A 22545-nucleotide genomic window follows, 5' to 3' on the forward strand; every position below is an offset into this window, starting at 1 on the left:
AAAATGCCATTTGAAAAAATTATTAGCTGCAAAAATAATAAATTTTCTTTGTGTTTTCTGTCGGAAAATGGTCAATAAATAAATGCTAAAAAATTACTTGTGTGAGTATTTTATTCAGTTTTTGTGCGTTAAAACAATTAAGAATTACGGTAGCTGTCACTTCTCTTCAAACTGACATTGGTCGCCAAATTGTCAAAACATGTGCTCGGAAGATATTACCTTTTACTGTACTTGTACTGTGGAGGCATACTGGCTGAATACAATGGTGTAGCTGTGGCTGTAGCTTGTAGTACTGTCAAAATTTTACTGAGGGAAAATCCTACAAAAGTTGGCGGCAGCTGAGCAAAAAGTTGAGAATTCTTCAATTTGCGCTACAAGCTACAGCCACAGCTACACCATTGTATTCAGGGGGATAAAGGTTTGGCCACACCGAAGGGTACATGCTGTAGCGGTACGGGTAATTGTATGAAAAAAATTCCACATCTTAACGTTGATGTGTCAGTTTGGATATATTTTCATACAAGTACCCGTACCGCTACCGCATGTACCCTTCGGTGTGGCCAAGCCTTAAAGGCTTGGCCACACCGGAGGGTATGCGGTATAGCGGTAACGATATTTGTACTAACAAAATTCCACACCTGAACGTTGATGTGTCAGTTTGGAATTTTTTTCATACAAGTACCCTCACCGCTACCCGTACCGCTACCGCATACCCTCCAGTGTGGCCAAGCCTTAAGGCGTCAGTACGTTTGCAGCGAACTTAATTCACAAGTATGTATGTACTAAGCCTTAAATAAAAACAGAAAAAAAACAGCCAATTCCCATTTTCTAATAACAACCCTGCTAAATGTAAAACAAAATGCTCACCACCAGAGTGCGTACAAATCTCTAAAGAGTAATTTTTCCTTCTGTCAAAAAATTAAAAACAAATTCAAAATTAAATGTTCTTAACAAAATAAAACTTGTTACAAATTTAATACAAAAATTGTTTTAATATTTATTTTTTATTCTAGTTTCTAAGTAGAATATAAAATTATATATAACCATGGCATTTTCCGAATCATTTGGTTTAGGAAATAGCACCTTTATGAATTTAGAAAGTGAAGTTAATAAAGCCCTCAAAGTCGATTCCAAAAATCCGCCAAAACCAAGTCCAATGGATATAATTGATGAATCGCCAACAAATTCCAAAATTAAACCAAATAATAAATCACGTTCTAGACATCAAGTTAGTAGTTTTGGTGCACAGAGACTAAAAAAATTCCATAAAAGTCGATCTGATTCGACACTAGATCAAAAACCATCGACTTCGAATCGATTGAGTAGATCAAAGAACGATAATAATTGTTCAAAAGATGATAACTATTCAGAATTTTTTAAAAGCGAATTTAGTATAGAACAAAGTCGTGTTAAGCCACCTGACTTTGTTACCACTTCACAAATTGAAGCGGCAATTGTAGGAAATGTTGACAAAGATCAAAACTCTCCTGAAGCTGGATTTGGCTTCGAAGAGAGTAAAATGTTTTCAGAAATTCTTGCCAATTTTAAAACCCAACAAAATGAAGATGCAAATAAATCTGAAGTTTTTGATTGTCCCGTCTTTTCTGATGATATCCAAGATTTATTGAGTGATAGTAATCATTCATCAAAAAATGATAGTCTTGAATCAAAGAAGAATGAAAGTTTAAAGATATCTAGTTTATCAGATGATGATTGGAAAGAGTCATTGCAATTCTCAGAGTTTCAAGAAGATTCTCCTGCTTCACCCAAGAAATCTACTAATCTTGATAAAGTTGAAGAAATAATAAATATTGATGATGCCACATTTATTTGTCCTGATGATGAAGGCAAAGAATTGGCAGAGAAAACTATATTGGATATTAAAAATGAAGTGCAATTGGCACTTGAAGAAGAAAAATCCATTAGTATGAGAATGGGAAATATATCTAATATCTCAATTAGTGAGAAAAGTTATGTTAAAGTTAATTCACAATTGGAAAGTGATCATCTTTCGGGAAGTATTAAGTTAAATCCGATTAAATCACCAACAAAGTCAAATGAACAATATGAAATGAAACCGGATCTTGAAGATCTTAAAAGGATATCGGCATGGAATTTACCTAAATCGGTTCTCAAGGAATATGAAAAGAAACGCATTAGTAAAATGTTTGATTGGCAAATTGAATGTCTCAGTAATCCGAAAGTAAGTTTTTTTTTAACTTATTTACTACACCTATTTTATTTTATCACTTTATGATTTTTAGACTACTTTTAACTCTCTATAGCAAAGTCAGATTGATCTTTGTAAGGTGTGAAATCTCTTCCACTATCCCTCTATTTACTATCCCAAGTTTAGGTATAGCTAAAAAAATAATAGATTTCTTGCACTCTTCTTTACTTAACGGAGTTATCCTTTTTCATTGTCAAACCTACTAGTGTAGCTATTTCACCAGGATATCGAAGCAAAAAACAGATAGATGTTGTTAAAGCCACATTCAGTTTTTTCTAGTCAGCTCATCCCTTAGCCAGGCGTATCAACTTTTGCACCTTAGGTCTTGGATCACATCTTCAAGCTGGTCGTTAAATTTGGCAATAGTCATTTAATGAAGAAAGATCATAAAACGTCCTTATTGGCTAAAAAAAGCTTATATCCGCCAGCTAGAAAGAGAGTTTTCTTCTCCACCATATATATTCTATATAAAAAATATATCCTACCTTTTAGTTTTGCACTGATGTCATTTTGCCTAAATTATTTTATTACCTAAATGTTTACTTTGTTAAATGATAACGATCAAGTTCTTAACATCGTTTCGTTTTCTCATAATTTATGATAAGAGCCATTTTGTTGCCTCTAAATCGATGCTTCAAAACACATTAGTATCAGCCCGCGCCGCCCAAATCCTTTATAAGCCGTGTTTTATTGGTAAATCATTACTTGGCTCAGTAAAATTTTGTATGGGAAACACCAACAAATGATTGCTAAAGATAAACAAAAGTTTTTTATTTGTTGGTGTACAGCGAATTTTTTTTTTTTCAAAACTTACCTATACATTTTTGACCCTTCAACAATCAGGATTATTAATAAATACTAGGTTGGGTCAAAAAAATCGAAATTCGTTTTTTGGATTTGGTACTCCGAAAAAACGATTGCTAGACACCTCTAGAATATACACACCAAATATGAGCTCTTTATATTAATGGGAAGGTCATCCGCTTTTAAATTTTCCATTTTTGCATCAAGCTTCTACAAAAAAAAAATATTTTTTTTATAAATCGACTTTTTTGCAAATTTCTTTGCTTATTCTTGTAGGAAATTGAACGCTCTACAAAAAAGACCTCATACTCTTTTTTTGTTTATCTAACCATTTAATAGATATTTGAGGTCCAAAAATCGAGAAAATCTTTAAAAATTCGTTTTTTGTTCTCAATTTTGTAACAAATTGAACAATTATAATAATCAAACGCGCAAAACTTATTCTTGTAGGAAACAGATTGGTCCACAAAAAAGGTCTTAATAATTTTTTTCAATAATCTAACCATTCTAAAGATATTCGAGGTCAAAGTTAAAAAAAAATATGAAAACATTTTTTACTTTTCAAAATTTTCTAATTCACTGAAAATTCAATATTTTCAAAATAACAAGATGTTTTCTTGTAGTAGACCAGTGCCGATGCCTTCAAAAACATTAAAAAGTACAAAAAAATCATAGTAGGATGAAACCCATTGGAAAAAAGGGGAATATGATAAGAATGAAAGGAAAAATAAATTACGGGCGAGCCGAGTTCGGGAAGTGGGTGGGTTGAGTTTTTAATGGTAAAAAATGGTATATCTCAATTTTCGGCAAAACTACAAATCCTATAGAAAAAAGTTGTATAGCAGAGTTGTAGGTAATAAAAAGATCTACAACTTTTGTATCAACAATTTTTTCACATAACCTCAAAATTTATGTGAAAAATTCAAAAAACCGAGTTTTTGGTTTTTTATTTTTATCTTTTTCAAAAACAAAAATTTTTCTACAAAATTTGGTGAAAATTTACCTTATTATGTCCCAAATATACTGTAATTTATTTGATTTAAAATATTAATTTGTTCACCTTATTTTGACTTAATACCAAAAAAACACCCTAATTTTCAAACGAAAATTCACGTGTCAAAATATCAGCTTTTTTCAAAAAGTCGGTGGGCATTTCGTTCTTTAAAATGTCTATTTTCTGATGGTGTAAAAAAAATTTTACATTAGTATACTATAGAACATGTTTTAGTAAAATTCAAAAAATTAAAAAAGCTTGAATTCGAAAAAAAATTTTTATCATTGTTTACAATTTTGGCCTATTTATTCAAATTTACACTTTAATTACTCAAAAAACGTAAGATTTCATGTAACATTGATTAATCTAATTAATATATAAAGAGCTCATATTTGGTGTGTATATTCTAGAGGTGTCTAGCAATCGATTTTTCGGAGTACCAAATCAAAAAAAATAAATTCGATTTTTTTGACCCACCCTAATAAATACACTGCTATAATGTGTCGTTTTTGAAAGATTGGTTGTTTTGGCCGGATGGAATTTTTGGTTAAATCTATTCCATTCATGAAACTTGAAAAAATATTCTCGATACTCATCCTGATAGGACTAAAAGCGCCTTAAAAGTAAATAATTAAATAATATTAAAATTGCAAAATTTGGTGAAAATATGCAATATTCCAGTTAGCCTTTCATTCATGACTTTTAAAGAATCTATTCTCAGTATACATTAATATCAAAAATATAGCAGATGATTTGAAAGGAGTTAAATTTCACTTCCTGGGATCGCGTACTTACGTACTCAGGAAAACAAGTATGTACATTGCCTTTTGAAGGCAATGTAAAACGTGTAAATTTAAGGGAAGTCTATAAGGACTCTTTGACTTCTCGTTTACTCTATCCAAAATCCATCATCTCTTTTCTTTCCTTACACTTATAAATTCTGAATTGCCGATAGATAGGATAATGCCTTTGTTTAATTGGTTCTGCAATTCGTGCTGGAAAATCTAAAAGTATTCCGGATTAAAAATTAGAATATAGATTCTGACTCCTTGTCATAAAAGTACGCTTCCACCAATTGTTCTATTTGATCAATTGTGTGCATTTCTGAGAAAACGGCAACAATGTTCCGTTTTCATTTCTTTTTATTTAACTCGAAAACCAAGCCTAACTTTAGAATAGTTTTCATAAAAAATGTAACTTAAATTAGAAACAGTTAAAAAAATTGAAAATTTATCAAAAAACACTTTTAAATAAAAATACCTTGAAACATCCTATCGTATCTCTTAGGGAGAGGAGCTATGTCTAAGGAAATTACTTAAAAGCTATGATATTTAAAGAAAATTGTGTAAATTACATGCACTGTCTTTATCGTTGTAGATACATAAATCCTTTTAAAATTCTTACTTTTATGAAGATATCAAATAATTGAAATATCACATCGTTAAAAGTTCAAAACACTAACTATAAGAGCAAATATATATATTTAATTGATTTGCTTTTAATCCGCATAATGAAAACAAGGCAAGGCTAATCTAATACTATTTATCTCTTTTTACTCTAGGTCTTATTCGAACACTGCAATTTGGTATACAGTGCACCAACATCTGCTGGCAAAACTCTTGTGAGTGAAATTCTTTTAATAAAAACAATCCTAGAACGAGGGAAAAAGGTCATCATTATCCTCCCATTTATTTCGGTTGTACGAGAAAAAATGTTCTACCTTCAAGATCTTCTCATTCCATCTGGTTATCGCGTTGAAGGATTCTTCGGAGGTTATACACCTCCTGGAGGTTTTGATAGTATTAATGTTGCCATATGTACCATAGAAAAAGCTAATTCAATTGTAAACAAATTACTCGAGCAGGGAAAACTCGATGAAATCGGCACTGTAGTAGTTGATGAAATTCACTTGATATCAGATCCTGGTCGAGGATATATCTTAGAGTTACTCCTAGCCAAAGTGTTGTACATGTCAAGAAAATTTGATTTAAAAATTCAAATTATAACCATGTCTGCAACATTGGCCAATGTTGAATTGCTTAAGAAATGGCTTGATGCTGAATTGTATATTACCAACTATCGCCCAGTTGCTTTGCAAGAGATGATTAAAATTGGAACAAAAATCTACAACAATAATTTGGAGTTTATTCGAGAATTAGATACTTCAGAGTTTAAGTCACTGAAAGACTCGGATCATGTTGCACAACTATGCATTGAAACTCTTTCCGAAGGATGTTCTGTGGTTGTCTTCTGCCCATCGAAAGATTGGTGTGAAAATTTAAGTGTTCAATTAGCTGCAGCAATTCATACGATCGGTCGAAGCGGTACAGATATAGGCAACAAGCTTAGATCAAATATAAAACGTGATGCAATCGAAGAAGTCAAGAAGCAGTTAAAAGATATCCCAACTGGTTAGTGTGATTATTAGTTTGAATTATGTTTTATTTTAGTTGTTTTTATTTTTTTTTCTGTTAAAAGGTCTTGACTCTGTACTTGAGAAAACAATTAATTTCGCGTGTGCCTATCATCATGCTGGCCTAACAACTGAAGAACGCGACATAATCGAAGCTTGCTTTAAGAGTGGAGCATTAAAAATTATTGTTGCTACTAGTACGCTAAGTTCAGGTGTTAATTTACCTGCTAGGCGTGTCATCATTAGATCACCATTGTTTGGAGGAAAACAAATGAGTTCGTTGACCTACAAACAAATGATTGGAAGAGCTGGACGAACAGGAAAGGTATAATCATTAACACTCCACACACTCCATTAAATTTAAAGTCGCCATTAAAAAAGGGAAATTTTAAAATTTGTATGCGATTTGACAGTTTTATAATTTTTAATGGAGCCTTTAAAAATAATGGAGAGTGAATAAATTGGGCCTAAGAGTCATCAAAGGCTTTCAAGTTGATGATAATTTATTGTAACGATATATGCATCTACACCTTAAAATCTATAATTTTGTATTAAGTGTTATTTCCATATGAACCAATAAATGATGGGTTTGCGTGATTTTTTGTTGTTGTTAGTACATATTCAGTTTTTCAAGTTCATACTAGGGAACTTCAGTTGGTAGAGAAGGCTTTTTTGTTGCCGATTATAAATCGTTCCATTGAATAATACTGTTACATGCTGTGATATGTAATCGAGGCTAAAGTTAACGTTTATTCTTAATAAGGGTTTTGATAGTACACGAAAATTGAGTTTATTGTAATTTATGTATTAGTAACAAGTAAACAGGATTTTTAACATTATGAGATTCAAAGTCATTCGTTTCTTCATTTTTGATTCTAAGCGCAGCAAACAGACAATGAAGCCGCCAGTTTTGTTCTTTTTAAGTTTTAAAAATCTTCCTTAACTTCTTTTATGCTGCGTCTTCATTGATTTAAGGTGGGTTCCATTGTTTTTCTTGCCTCGCCCTCCACATGTTTTCAATAAGTTAATAAAACTCTGCTTGATAAATCCCTCAGCAAGTTGTTTGTCTTTCTTAAAACCAAATAAACACCATCTAAAAACATCCATCTTATTTCCTAGATTACCGTTATATCTGTTTTATACTTCTTGAGGACAAATTAAAGAGTTACACCTTTGGTGTTGAGTACTCTCGCGTTCCAGGTGCATATTTGCATAATCTTACATCGTGTTCCATTGTTATTCCGGCTTTGATTACCATTTGGAGAGTACTTATTTTGTCGAAGTTGTTAGTACCTACATATAAGGAGGACAAATAGCATTATGATAGTATTCTTGATTTCTCCATGAAATCTTTTGATTCAGACTTAAGATGTTTAAAGTTGATCGTTGTGTGTTATGGATACGGTGACCATTCTTTCTCTTCTATAAAGTCCAATCCTCTTTGTAGTCCTCTCTAATATTATAATTATTATATAAGAAATTAAAAATAATACGATAAACCTCTCTAATATTATAATAATTATATAAGAATATTCAAAATAATACGTTAAACCTCTGCAGGATACTTTAGGAGAATCAATATTAATATGTACCGATAGCAATGCTCGAATTGGAAAAGATTTAGTTTGTGCAGCTTTAAATCCAATCTCTTCATGTTTAGAAATGGAAAGTAGTGTAAGTTATTCAAAAGCTCAATGTTATTGTTGAAAAAAATCACTTTTAATTTGACATATTTCCCAAAGACCCATTTAAAACGAGCCCTTCTTGAAGTCATTTCATCTGGTGTGGCTACACAAAAATCAGACATTGAAAATTTTGTTTCTTGTACTCTTCTCAACACTCAAAAGGAAATCTCTGAAAAGAATGCTGAAAATGATGATGTCAATACTAATCGCAGTTTTATATTTGATTCAATTGATTTTCTAATTGAATTCGAATTTATTCGACTGCAACATGATGAAGAGAAAAATGTTGATAGTTATGTTGCAACTCGATTGGGAATGGCTTGTTTAGGTAAGGAGTCCGTTTTTCTTAAACATTATAATTCGAGAGCTTTTGTATTTTCAGCCTCATCAATGCCTCCAACTGATGGCTTGATCTTATTCTCAGAACTTCAAAAATCTCGTCGATGCTTTGTCTTGGAATCCGAATTACATGCCGTTTATCTGGTCACTCCCTACTCCGTTTGCTATCAATTGCAAGAATTAGACTGGCTTATGTACCTCGATCTTTGGGAAAAACTATCTCCAGCAATGAAAAAAGTAGGAGAACTTGTTGGGGTGAAGGAATCTTTTCTAGTTCGTGCAATGCGAGGACAAACCAAACTGGACTATAAACTTATGCAAATTCATAAAAGGTAAGTGTGTACAGAAGTGATTCCTAAAATGATTTATCGATTCATTTGCATAGGTTCTACACTGCTTTGGCACTTCAGGAACTTGTTAATGAAACTCCAGTAAACACGGTTGCAGTCAAATACAAATGTAATCGTGGTATGCTTCAAAGTCTCCAACAAATGGCCTCCACTTTTGCTGGTATTGTTACTGCATTTTGTAATTCATTAAATTGGACAATGCTTGCATTAATAGTTGGCCAATTCAAAGAACGTCTATTCTTTGGTGTTCATCGTGATTTAATTGATTTAATGCGTTTACCAGATTTAAATTATAAAAGAGCTCGTGTGCTTTTCGATTCAGGCATTCAGAGTCTCATTGATTTAGCTAATGCTGATGTCTTTACTGTAGAAAAGGTTTTACACAACAGCTTGAGTTTTGATACAGCAAAAAAGTTAGAAAATGAGAATGATTATGAGAATAATCAAAGAAATAACATTCGAAATCTTTATATTACCGGAAAAGCTGGACTTAGTGTTAAAGATGCTGCTAAAATGCTTGTTGATGAAGCACGGCAATTTGTCCAATATGAAATTGGTGGTGGAAATATCAATTGGAGTCAAGAAAAACAGAACGAAGACGGAAATAAAAATGATGGTAGTAGTTTGGAGAGGTCTAAAGATAATACCAATCTAAAGAGAAAATCTACTGAAAGCTCTGGAAATTCATCGCCACCTAAAATTAAGAAAATCGATAAAGATGTGCAAAATGGTACTTCTAAGGCACTTTCCAGGGAACCCTCATCAAGTGGTATTCAAAACCTGGGTAAAAATCGGGAAAAGAATGAAGAGAAAAGTAAGGATCAGACCGATAGTAGAGCGGAACGGAATCCTGCAAAGATTTCAAGTTCTAGCAGTGGTACAAGTACACGAGGCATAAGAAGCATCACAAAAGAGAAATCTTCTGAACTTATTAAACAGCAAAATGGTAGAATCAGCCCGATTACCAATCCCATTCAAAAGAAAGTTTCAACACCGTTGAAGAAGAAGAGGGAAGACCATACAAAGGAAAATCGTCTACCATCAGAAGGAACATCTGTTAACCCTAAAGCCAATAATGCAGCAAATTCCAATCATAATAACGAGATTCCAGTAGTCAGCAGAACATCTACTGTAGAATGTAAAACTTCCAAACCCTTGGCTGATAATAGGGTACCCACAAATCATGGAAAACCTGAAAAACCAGAATCTAAATCAAATGAACAAATTCCTTCTTACTCTAACGACAAAGTCAAATTAATAAAGGCCAACAGCAAACAAGAAGAAAAGCATTCCAAACCAATAGAAGACCCAAGTATTAAAAATCGAATAAACAAAGAAAAGCTACAACCACCTCCAGTGATCAAGGTCCAAGAAATAAAAAAGAAACAGAATACTGTGAAATCCAATATCCCTCCATCAGTCCGGCGAAGTCCTCGCAACCATTTGCCCAGTTCAACAAGAATTGAAAAGTCTCATGAAAAATCTGCAACAATCTGCCATGAAGATGATCTCTTCATGGATGATAGTTCTTTTGAAATGAATTCGGCAATAACAAATGCAATGGGAGACAAGAAAAATGATAAACCCCAAAGAGCTTCTCTCAATAAAAGTTCAGATGAAATCGCTGCATCTCAAGAGGAGACGGTTTTCCAACCAAAAACACAAAGTACTCGTTTATTGAGATCATATAGAGAACGACCAGATCAGAAAACTCCTACTAAACGAACACCTTTGAGAAGAAAAACTGAAGAAGATCTAAAATTGTCCTCTCCTCCTGGTCCATCACGTCAATTATCACCACCCAAACAGAAAGAACCACAACAAACAAATAAATCAAATACTTTGGAAGTTTCTGATTTATCATTAGGAAATTCTTTAATGCAAAATCCAATTCAATTAAATTCCTCACATATTTTGAGTTCATCTAAAGTTGATCCAGATGCTTTGTCTTTGAATTGTATACAAATTGTAGACATTTGTGGAAGTGTGATGTTATTTAAAAATGCCATCAAAGAATTAATGGAAGCTAAGACAATTGGTTTTTCAATTGGTTTGGAGAAACAACAAAGTAAACAAAAACCATTGATTGGTTCGAATTTGTTGATTAATCAAATTGGTTCTAAAGAAAATAATAAAAATAACAGAGAAGCAGAAATGGATTTTCAAGTTGATGATTCGTCGTATGTGTCAGGAGTTTCGATGGTTATTAGTGAGAATTTTGCATTTTATTTGAATTTACAAATTGAAAATACTGGCAAAGGAGTTACGAAAGATATGAAAATTGAAGCTGTAAGAGAGTTTTGCAAAAATAGTGAATTAACATTGCAAATATTTGATGCGAAAGAGCAATTAAAAGTTTTGAAACAAATTATGCCAGATATTGATGAAATACAATGTAAAATTGAAGATCCAAAAGTAGCAAATTGGCTGTTGCAACCGGATCATATGATGAGCATGGTGAATTTGGTAAGTTAAAATATAATGGTTTCACTTAGATCGTATTAACATACGAGTATCTACAAACGTAGATGCTCGTAGCTTTTTGGTTCATTCCTTCTGAATCATCCCGTATATCGTTCCTGTCAATGGTTGCCAACCCAAAAACAACGTTTTATAGCTTTGGTGTTCATAGCTCTAGTTTTTCATAACTTCGGTTTTTCATAACTTCGATTTTTCATAACTTCGGTTTTCCATAAATTCGATTTTTCGTAATTCAATTTTTCATAACTTTGGTTTTTCATAACTTTGGTGCGATTAACTTTGATTGCGATTGTGCATAACTCTGGTACTCATAACTTCGTCGGTTTCCCATCTCATTAGGATGACAAAAATTGGGAACAGAGTAATGGCCGTCTTGTGTGTTTTTATTTCAAGCTACGCACGTTCCAGCAAATTTATTGAAACAAAGAGGTTTTCAATATTGCAAATATTCACTTCACATGTGAATATCCCTAAACACGATTTCATAAATCTTACCTGTTTTCATATTTCCCACAATATTTTCTTCTATTTCAAATAGTAGAATTAAAAATAAAATCGTGTGGTTCAATTTCAAACTCGAACGAAAATAAATTATTTAATTAGGGTTTTCAATAAAGTTTGTAAGTGCGTTTTTTGATAGGGTAGTATTAAGGCCCCTATTATGACTTGCGAATCGCTAGAAATATTCTGGAGTCGATCGTTCGACTCGCGAGTCATAATAGGTCCCTTAATTAATATCAAATTAATCAAATCGATTTTGGTTGAATTCCAAGAGTAAGTGTAAAATATAGCATTTTTCTGAGCTCCCTAATGCAAAAATACTCAATTTTTCACAAATTTTTTTTTTTTTCAATTAATTAAAAATAAAATAAAATTGAACCAGCCTAATGGCAAATATATTTGCTCTTCGATAACTTCGTTAAAATAATACCCACGTTGTTTTTTTTTTTTAATTTTACAAGCAACTGTAGAAGATAGCCACCCTAACACGAAAATTTCAATATTAAGTCAATATCTCAAAAACACGATTTCAACATTTTCGATGTCATTAAAATCCAAATTTTTCGAAAAATAAAAAAATAAACATTTTTTACACCACCCTAAATTAATATTTTTGCTGCCCAATTTTTGTTTACAATATTAAAATTCATTAACAACAAAAACATCGAATCAAGAGCTAATAAATTTTTTCGTGAGTTTTGCAGCCATCAAATTTTCGTTAAATAAAAATATTTTTTTTTGAAACGTAGAATAAAGTAAGTACAACTAACTAAGAACTATGTTCGACTTAGTTAAGATTCCAATTTATGTTCCGTATTAGAAAATAGGCCTTAAGAGATTTTCTCAGGTAGAACATTTAAGTGAAAAATGTTGCTGTGGTGTATGTGCAACTTTTTTTTCTAAAGAACTACTTATAACATTGGGTTGTTTTTTTTTTTTATTGAAAAATGTTTTCTTTGATTATTTCATTTGTGCTACTTATTTAAATCTATTATTTGTAGACCAACACATTTTATTTTGAAGACCCAACATTAAAGTTTAGTCAGAAAATCGAAAATGGATTTGGAAAACATTGGCATTTTATTTGATTTCGAAATAAAAAAGATAAAATTTAGATGATGACTTTCTTCCGACCAAATGGTAGAAATGAAAATAATATGTTCCTGCTCCAAACTATCTCAAGCTACCTTAAATCAGTCAGCCATCCACACTAGAAGTTTCTAATAGGCCCTTTGCTGTTCTTCCGAGGGTTATGTACATTTTGTCCTTGCGTTGCCTTCTTCAAAAGATTTAGAGAGATGCGATCTGCAATTATCAATTTTGTTTGATTTGTAAAAGCTTTACTTTCTCATTAATTTAATTTAGGCTCAACAATTTGCGCCAGAATGTAAAGCCTTTGTTAAACTAACCGGAAGTAGTCGTGGATACAACAGCATCGGTTTAGATTTGAGTAGTGCCATATTTGGTAAAATTCGATCATCCATAGAAGCATGTGTAACAATGCACATTTTAAAAGGACAAATTGAGAATCTACAACGAATTGGAACTGGACAACTACATAAATTCTTTATTGGTAAATTAAACATTTAAATGATTTTAGAATATATTTTATCATGAATTTTGTTTTTTTTTAAGAATTGGAAATGCCTCTCCAAATGTCTTTGTGTGAAATGGAAATTTATGGATTCCCAACAAATGAATCTCATTTGCGAAAACTCTTCCAACAAATGATGGACACAATGAAGAAACTCGAAACGAAAATCTATGAAACTCATGGATCTAAATTTAATTTAGGTTCAGCATCTGCTGTTGCAAGAGTAAATTTTGTTTATTGGGAAATAGAAATTGTTATTAATTAAAATTCCTAGGTCGTAGGTTTACATCGCAAAGCCAATGGTCGTATTTCGACGTCTAAACAGATTTTAGAAAAAATAGACTCACCAATTGCTCAGATGATTGTCATTTACAGAAAATTAAGTGTTACTGTGACGAAGACAATCCAACCCTTATTACGATGCATAGTCGATAATAGGTAAATGTTTTACTGAGACCAAAATTTGTTTGTGTTTTGGCTGATTTTTGTTTATTTATTGCAGAATAAGAAGTAATAGCATAACATTTACAAGCACTGGGAGAATCTCCATGCAGGAACCAAATTTGCAAAATGTGGCTAAAGACTTTGAAGTCACAATTGGTTGTAAGTTTATCTCCCAAATTACAAAACAGAATTGTTTATGACTTATTTAATGTTTAGCTTCTGAAAAGATCAAAATTTCATGTCGTAGTTCCTTTTCCCCGCCAAATGGCCGATGTTTAGTATCTGCCGATTTCTGTCAACTAGAAATGAGAATCTTAGCTCATTTATCACAGGTATATCGTTTTGAATCCTTGATTTCGACATTATTTCTTAGAAATTGTTTTCCAGGATCCTCCACTTTTACAAGTAATGAATTCAGAGAAAGATGTCTTCACAGCCATTGCAGCAAAGTGGAATAAAGTCACAGAGAATAGTGTCTCTGAAGAACTTCGAAATGGCACCAAGCAGATTTGCTATGGAATTGTTTATGGCATGGGTATGCGAGCTCTGGCTGAATCATTAAAATGCAATGAACAAGAAGCCAGAACAGTTTCGGAACAATTTCATGCTGCATATCCTGGAATCCGGTAAGAATCGAATAGTTTTATTTTTAGTATATCTAACTTTATAATTTATATTTCAGTCAATATACAGAAAAAGTAATGAAATACGCTCGTCAACATGGATATGTTGAAACAATAACAGGACGAAGAAGATATTTAGAAAACATTAATAGCGGTGAATCCCAGTTAAAAAGTAATTTACTCCAAAGTTTATTTATTTGAAAATTTAGTAACCATTTATACTCTAGGCCAAGCTGAACGACAAGCTGTAAACTCAACAATTCAAGGATCAGCTGCTGATATAGCAAAAAGTGCAATTTTGCGTATGAAGAAAAACATTGCAAAATATCGTGAAAAAATTGGTTTAACAAGTCGTTGTGTAAATTTGGTTTTACATTTGCATGACGAATTAATATTTGAAGTTCCTGAAGATAAAGCTAAAAAAGTTGCCAAAGTCTTAAGCATTACAATGGAAAATTGTGTTCGACTAAGTGTTCCATTGAAAGTTAAACTTAAAATTGGGAAATCGTGGGGTGATTTGCGAGAAGTTAAGTTATAAGTTAGTTTTTTAAATTAATAATTTGTTCGTTTATTGATTATATCATAATTTGCTAGTTTTTTTTATACAAAATTAAATTTTTATATAACAAATTTTTGTTGATTATTTTTTGTTGTTTGTTTACAAGCCTTCCTTTTGAGCCCATTCTGTCCAAGAGCCTTTGTATGCTTTAGCACTAGAAATGAAAAAAAGTATATTACTTGTGTTAGACACAGATTTAATTTAAATACACTTACTTGACAAATCCATTTTCAATAGCAAGCTTAGCTGCACGCTGGGCACGTCCACCAGCAAGGCAGCTAAAAATAATATAAGAATCTTCTTTGGGCTTTGGTCGATTGTATGCGGCTTTGAATTCTTCATTGGATTTTGATAAGGCTGCATCTAGGTCAGGAACTACAAATTACGTGAAAAATTATTAAGTAATATAAACCGATTTTCTTAAAATGTGTTTAATGAAACTTCGAGACCTAATTTTAAAATGATCGGTGCTGCCGAATAGCCTGATTTGCTACAAGTCTGATATCACAGCTATTCAGGAAATGAGAATGGATGAAAAGAGCGTTTCTAAGATGAAAATGTGCCTCCAACTTGGAAGGCCAGTCTCTTTAATGAAACCGAGGACGATAAGTAAGCTAAGCCAATTCTTAAAGACCTATGCTCTGAATACGCCTAAGCTAAGTAACTCATATAAGGTGTTCTAAAAAAAAACAATTCTTCAACCAACTTTATGTTCGCTACTGGTAACAGCTAGCTAGGAACCGAGCTGGCTGAAGTTCGTACCATCTAGTTTCTTAAAGCCACTAGTGAAAGATTGCAAAGTGATTTGTTTAGCAGCATTTTTCACTGCCAATATCTCGGCTTAGAAGACACTGCTATAATCGGGGAGTCTGAAAGAACTGGCAATGTTGAGGTTTTTTGAGTAGAAACCTGCACCGACCACAGTGTTCATTTTCGAGCCATCAGTGAAGATGGCGATAGCCAACTTATTAGTTGTCTATTAGGGAAGCTAGCATTAAAAGACTTGTTGAAGTCTAGGTAGGGGGTCATGTAGTCCGTGCTAAAGTTGTTGCCAACTTGTTAGAAAGGATCGATGTATGGCCGCTATGACTAGTACTCCAAATGTTGGTTTGACTGAGTCGTAGGGCACTGTTAGCTGCTAATTCTTGTACAAATAGATCTAAGGTAGTGAGATTTAGGATTGCTTCCAAACCCACGGTTTGAGAGGCCCCATCAAAACCATTTAAACATCGCCTGGCATCATGAGCTGACAAAATTTTTAGCCCTTAAAATCCTTAAAAAAAAATTTATGTCTAGAATTATGAAAATATACATAGAAAATAAGTACACCAGTTTTTTTTTTTTTTTATTGTTAAAAAATATATCATCATGCAATTATTTCATAGTAGGTAGGTATTTTTAAAATTAAGTGATATCCTTGTGGTTGGTGCCTCCTGATGGCTTTAATATTAGGTTCAAGTCCTGAAAGGATTTGCTAGCATGGGTTAAATCATTCAATTTGGCAAATCGATTTGTGTTAAATCAGAAAATCTTTCTTTAAAATCAGCCGATAAATTTTTAAAACGGTCGACATTTTCATTTATAGCAGTATCAGTGAATACTTTTTTGTAACCAAGGAAAAATTTCAAAATTTTTGTTCAGAATGTATTTTTGGTATAGTTCAATGAAATTAACGAAAGCAAAGATCTTTGTTTTTTTTTTTTTTTGGCTTCAACAAGAGTTTTGTTATTCCCTTGAAGCTGGTTAAGGGTTAAACACACGAATTATAGATTTTTGGAAAAAAGTGAAATGAACCAAAAATTTAAATTTCGCACTGTGGGACGTGGGCCGCACGTTATGGGGAATTTTTACGAGTCGATTTTTGCCGTGCGGCGAAGCTTTTCGATTCGTGTGAACGTAAGTCGCAGGCGACTAAAGTGACAATCTCCAAAGAAAAATCCTAGGCGACCGACATTTCGTGAGGCTAAAATCGACTCGTGAAAAGTGGACACTAGGAAACACTATACTAGATCATCTATTCATGAGTAAACTACCATCTCCAATGAAACGGGGCTAACGAGTGAAACATGGGCAAGGCATGCCTCATCAACTAGAAAGAAGAACCAATAAAAAGGTGCCTAATGTAAACTAAAGACAAATGGAGAACAGTAAGTTGCCAATTTTACAAACGTGGATCAGACTTGGTTCAGGAATTTAACCCACCGATTTCGGCGGATTAGCTGCGGGTCAACTTCGATTCAAGCATGATTGTGGCTATTTCTACATATATGAACCTTGAACCAGTGCTAAACTTCAGCCTTGCTACCGATTTCAGAAGATTAAATATTTGTACAACTGGCCCTAAGTGGAACATGAGACATGACCTCAGCAAACTTGGTGTGCGGAGGTGTATGGAAAACGGCTAGAGCTGAGGCAGTGCCCTCCCTTTTCGAGAGTAATCAAAGTTAAGCAAGTAATTCCCAGAAAAAATATAAATGCAAAAATTGTAATTTGATATCTTAACTTACGTGGAATGTTGATGCTAGCTGGAATAACACCTGTACTCTCCAATTCATTAGCATTTCTAACATCAATTAGATATGCTTCTGGATGATTTGGAATGTCTTTAATGTCTTCATAAGTTGCCATTGTAATTCTTCAAATTTACAAAACAATGAAATTATTTGCAAATTATGTACTTTATTTATTTTACCGGTACAAAATTTTCGCTTGCAATCGCGCAATAAAAGTTGTTTTTATTTTGTAAGCAGCTGCAACCATGACATAAATCTTGACACAAAATTTGTGTCATGATATATTTTATAAAATTGACATACGTAATGTAATGTTAATTGAACAAAAAAACAGTGCGGTCTTTAGAAGGAATTTGGCACAAAAATCATTTTCTTCGATTTTAAAGGCTTAACTACATTGGCTCAAAAAGTGAAAAAGTACAAAAGTGAAAATTTTCAAACGCATTTTTTAATAGTTTTTTGGGCTGGAAAATTAAAACAAATGATGCAGAAAGCTTATTTTATGGTCTAAAAAAACAATTTATATACTCTTTTTCAGAAAACAATTGCGCCAGTCAGAAAAAAAATATTTTCACTTTTGTACTTTTTCAAAAAGTGGTGTATGTAGTTAGGCCTTAAAGGTACATTTTATTATCTTTATTTGTACAAAATTTAGACATATGGCGTTTTTAATTGGCAATCCGGAATTGTTCTTCGATTCGGAATCCCAATTGAACAGTTTTTTTTTTTATTCCAAAGAATCTGAAGTTTGGTTTGAATGTATTGGTTGAGTTTAACATGTGCCACATATATGTGTATTCGCTCCAAACTTCATTTGTTTTTGTGCTGACAAAAAAAGACAAGGTATGATCATTAGAGCCGCCATCTTACAAAATGGGGTAATAGTGTTTTGACGTTTGGCATTTGGCAAAGTCAAAAGCAACAACAATTTCAAAGAAAAATTTGTTTACAACAACAATTTCAATGGGCTGGGCTGTCAAAACCTTAAGTAGCCATAAGTTTTGACAGTTCTCGATACTGAGTTTTTTCTAATGATCATACCTTCTTTTTTTATACCATGCCCTTTTAGTACTTATTTTTGCACTTTTGAAGGTTTTGTGTTCTTTGACGCCACAAAAGTGTAAAAAAAAATACTCCGGAGTGATTTTAGTACTACGGAGTACCCCGGATTTACTCCACATTTTTAGTCAGATTTACACCGATTTGCACACACACTTATGAATTTGACGTTTGACATTTTAAAATTTTGTTTGAAAAGTGAAAAATGCGAAAAGTTTTTTTTCCAAACTCTTTTGTTATTAACAAAAACAACCATTATGAATATATTTTCTATTGTATTATATTCCGCCAAATATATTTCTTCCATTTTTTCGTTAATTCTTCACTTTTTCCTAAATGAAATTGAAAACCGAATAAAAAAAAATTTTCAGCCAGTGTTCTTCATCAATAACAAAAAAAATCCATATAGCAAAAAAATCCCATTTTTTTTTCTGCGTTGATGGGATATTTTTATTTTACAATTATCAAACTAAGGGTGTGTGTCAATTAGGCTGAAGACCCCGATCAGAAGCGTAATGAAAAATATACCAAAAGTGAAACTAAGTCCACTTCTACACGAAGACGCAAAGCGCGAGACGCACATAAGAGCAAAGGAGAAATAAAGTTCGAAAAAAAGGGAAGGAAGATTTTCTACCGTGAGTCTCCGGTAAAAAATTTTGTGACTTTTTTTGACGTTTCCCTTTGATCTTGTTCTTTTTTTTTTTGCTGTTCGGCTTTATTTTATTTCGTCGGTTGAAATAAAAATCAAAAGGAAATTGGAAGATGATTTCTACGCCTTCCGTCTTCGTGTATTATGCTTCATATGTTGTTAATATTAATTTTTCTTTTCAATTCATAAAATGTTTTCCCTAGGCCTGTTATCACTATTTTTTTCAAGGAAATTATCCATTTTTGCCTTGTCACACACACAATTACATAAAAAAAATTACTCTCTCTCATTATGTTCTTTCACTCTAGAAAAAGGAGTAAAAATTTAGAGTACTCCTTAATAGAGTGAAAGAAAACGACATAAAACCAGAAGAGAAATTCTCTTTTTTTCAGAATCAGAACTGTCAGTTTTGCCCAATTGAACGCATTCAGATTGCTTTTTTTTGCTTCCAGATTGCCAATTAAAAACGCCAATAGAATTTTTGAAGATAAAATCAATGTTTGGATTTTACAAACATAATTGGGAGATATTCATATAGCCCAGTCGAATTAAACATTTCAAAGGGAAAAAATTAGATCGTGCAATTTTTTTCATAGGACGGTAGAGGGGATCACTGAGAGCTTAAAACCAGTTTTTCGGGAAAATCGACCTTGTGCTTAATCCGCCACCTTGGATTAAAGGTAAAATACGTTTTAGTGAATAACTCGGCCATTTTTGATTTTTGAAAAAAATAATATATGTAAAACTTGTAGAAAATTTTATTTTCTATAACTTTTATCTTAATAAATTTTTCTATATGACCCATATTTTTCGAGTTAATTTGAAAAAACTATAACCCTACTCAGCTTAAACTTTATACCCACTTTGATTATAGATTTTAAGATCAACGCAAAATGGAAGTGTTTTTATATGTTTTTGGGGATGATAAATCTAGCTGCAATGTTAGTTTTTGCAAATTTCTAAAATTTTATAAAAAAAAGGAACTATCTCAAAATCGGTAAGTGTCGTTTTAAACAAAATTAGTAAATATAAATATTATAATTGATGTCTAGCAAGACAATCATAGAGGAAGGAATACCTAGAGACGCGACTTCGGTTGGTTTTTCTCTTCCACCCTACAAGCTGCAATGAGAGGAAAAACTCCACAGTGCTTATATGTGGTAGTTTTCCCGTGCATTTTAAATGGCACCAACACATTCAACTGTGGAGTTGAGCTCAAAACAATTAAAAACAATTTAAGTGCTCAGTAGGAAATAAATTCATAAAAAAATAATATAATAAATTCAAAACACGAACCTTTTTTTTTTATTTCTGTACATATTTATTGAAAGGTGGGTGTCTGGAGTGAGCTATTTGAGCTATTCAAGTTCATGTACAAACCAAAATCATGTTTAAATTCAAAATTTGTGAGGACATCTACTGGTGAAAGGAAGGTATTAAACGAATTGTACTTTTCACACGTATTCACAGATAGGAAAACAAGAGAAAAATAAGAGAGATTATCTGAAATTAAATTTGCGGGTGTTTTAGGTAAGGGGGGTACGAGTCGGCTCTCTAGGTATTCCTTCCTCTATGATTAAGTCTTTGAATTTTTCAAATCGCTTCATTAATGCCTGAGATATGACCAATTATTTATAATAAAAACTTAAAAAAGAGAGTGAGTTATAAACAATTGGTCATATCTCAGGCATTAATGAAGCGATTTGAAAAATTCAAAGACTTAAATTGTCTTTCTAGACATCAATTATAATATTTACTAATGGTACCGGCCATAGAACCGTATTTTTTTTCAAATCTGAATTTCTTCTAAAATACTTACAAAAACGCCACTAACACCAAGCTGTGTTCTTCCGATTATATCTAGCAAGCAGCTGAACAGACTTTTTAAAAACGGTGCCTCTGCTATTGACGGTAGAGTTCTGTAAAATTCTTTCAGGGATAATGTTAAAGAAGTCGCATGACAATGCTTTGGCTTGTCTTAAACCTATTTCGACATCAAAGAGCCATCGCTGACGAAGCAGCGTGCATTCTCGTTATCATGGGTGTGGTTTTATGTACCTGAGTTTCTTTTTCTTCCAAAGTCTGTCGTAATGTGAATACTTGGTCGATGGTGGACTTTCCTGGTCTACAGCCATATAAAGACCTTTCAGATATCACATTGTCGACGAAGGGTTTCAGACGTTCACATATTACGGCAAAGAGGATTTTATAGGCGATGTTAAGAAAGCTGATTCCCTGATCTCCTTTCTTAAAGATCGGGCATATAAAAATTGTAGAAGACGTTCTTGAGATTAAAATTGACTTATAAGGCAGGCACCGTTATTCTAGGTAAAAATATATTTTTTTTCTGAAAACGCCTCTGAATTGAATCAACCCATCCATTTAGAATTGCGAGACACACTTCTTTCGGATTCTTTACCATCCTTTTGATAAGGGTGATTTTGGTTAAAGTCTTAAGCGGTTGTCATTGCCCTTAAGATTCACCAAGTTTCAAGAAAATAAATTACTTCTTCAACGAGATCAATGATTGACAAATTTTAATTTTATAAAAAAACATTAAAATTTTTAAAATAAAGAAAAAACGAATATTTTATTATTTCTTTTTTTTTTTAATTTATTTAAGATACATCCGGTGTTATTTGTGATATATTTATTTTTTTTTAAATTTTCATTTTAATATTTTATTATTTTTTATTTCTTTCACATAATAAATAAATCTAAAATAAATCGTGAACTTACATAACTTTAACAATATTTTTTAATAACATTACTAAAGAAAATAAAAGTCGTTTTTTTGTTTTTCGAACACATAATGCATTTTTTTTGTTTTTTAGTTTTTATTTTATTTCAATATTTTTGTAACTTGTATGTAGTTTTTTTTTATTTTTTTTTTTTTTAAAGCAATAATAAATACAAAATAAAATGAAAGAAAAGAAAAAAAAAAAAAAAAGTATAATCATTATTATCAATTGCACTCTCGAGAGAAAAAAAAAAATAATATATTACTGACTAATAATATTGCAAAATAAGAAACAATCTTATTACCAAAAAAAATTGTAAACAAAAAAAAAATAATAAAAATGTTGTTGTGCATGCATATGTTTCCGGCTTAAATAAAATAAAACAAAAACAAAACAAAAAAATATACTAAAACAATTTATGTACTAAGTAATAAATACAATAGTTTCATTTCGGACAGTTTTATGTATTACATTGTTTTTTTCAAAAGCGGAAACATCAATAAAATATGATAATTTTTATTTTATATATTTTTTTATTACAATGTTGATTTATTTTTTACTTTATT

At 32.0% G+C, this 22545-nt stretch overlaps 2 protein-coding genes across 2 annotated transcripts; one reads left to right on the forward strand and one right to left on the reverse strand.

Moving 5' to 3' along the window:
- Positions 1-906: 906 nt before the first annotated feature.
- Positions 907-15007, forward strand: LOC129917004 (DNA polymerase theta). The gene is made up of 15 exons (XM_055997301.1): positions 907-2203; positions 5590-6439; positions 6507-6766; positions 8002-8115; positions 8184-8454; positions 8509-8797; positions 8851-11281; positions 13163-13370; positions 13433-13614; positions 13666-13829; positions 13894-13994; positions 14052-14167; positions 14223-14461; positions 14518-14630; positions 14686-15007. The coding sequence occupies exons 1-15, from the start codon at positions 1046-1048 to the stop codon at positions 14994-14996; spliced, it is 6807 nt and encodes a 2268-aa protein (XP_055853276.1). The 5' UTR covers positions 907-1045; the 3' UTR covers positions 14997-15007.
- Positions 15008-17679, reverse strand: LOC129917012 (rhodanese domain-containing protein CG4456). The gene is made up of 3 exons (XM_055997314.1): positions 17525-17679; positions 15233-15392; positions 15008-15171 (listed from the first exon to the last, which is right to left on the reverse strand). The coding sequence occupies exons 1-3, from the start codon at positions 17643-17645 to the stop codon at positions 15117-15119; spliced, it is 336 nt and encodes a 111-aa protein (XP_055853289.1). The 5' UTR covers positions 17646-17679; the 3' UTR covers positions 15008-15116.
- Between the last annotated feature and the right edge of the window lie 4866 nt (positions 17680-22545).

Source organism: Episyrphus balteatus, chromosome 3 (assembly GCF_945859705.1).
Source record: "Episyrphus balteatus chromosome 3, idEpiBalt1.1, whole genome shotgun sequence".
NCBI classification, from domain to species: Eukaryota; Metazoa; Arthropoda; class Insecta; order Diptera; family Syrphidae; genus Episyrphus; species Episyrphus balteatus.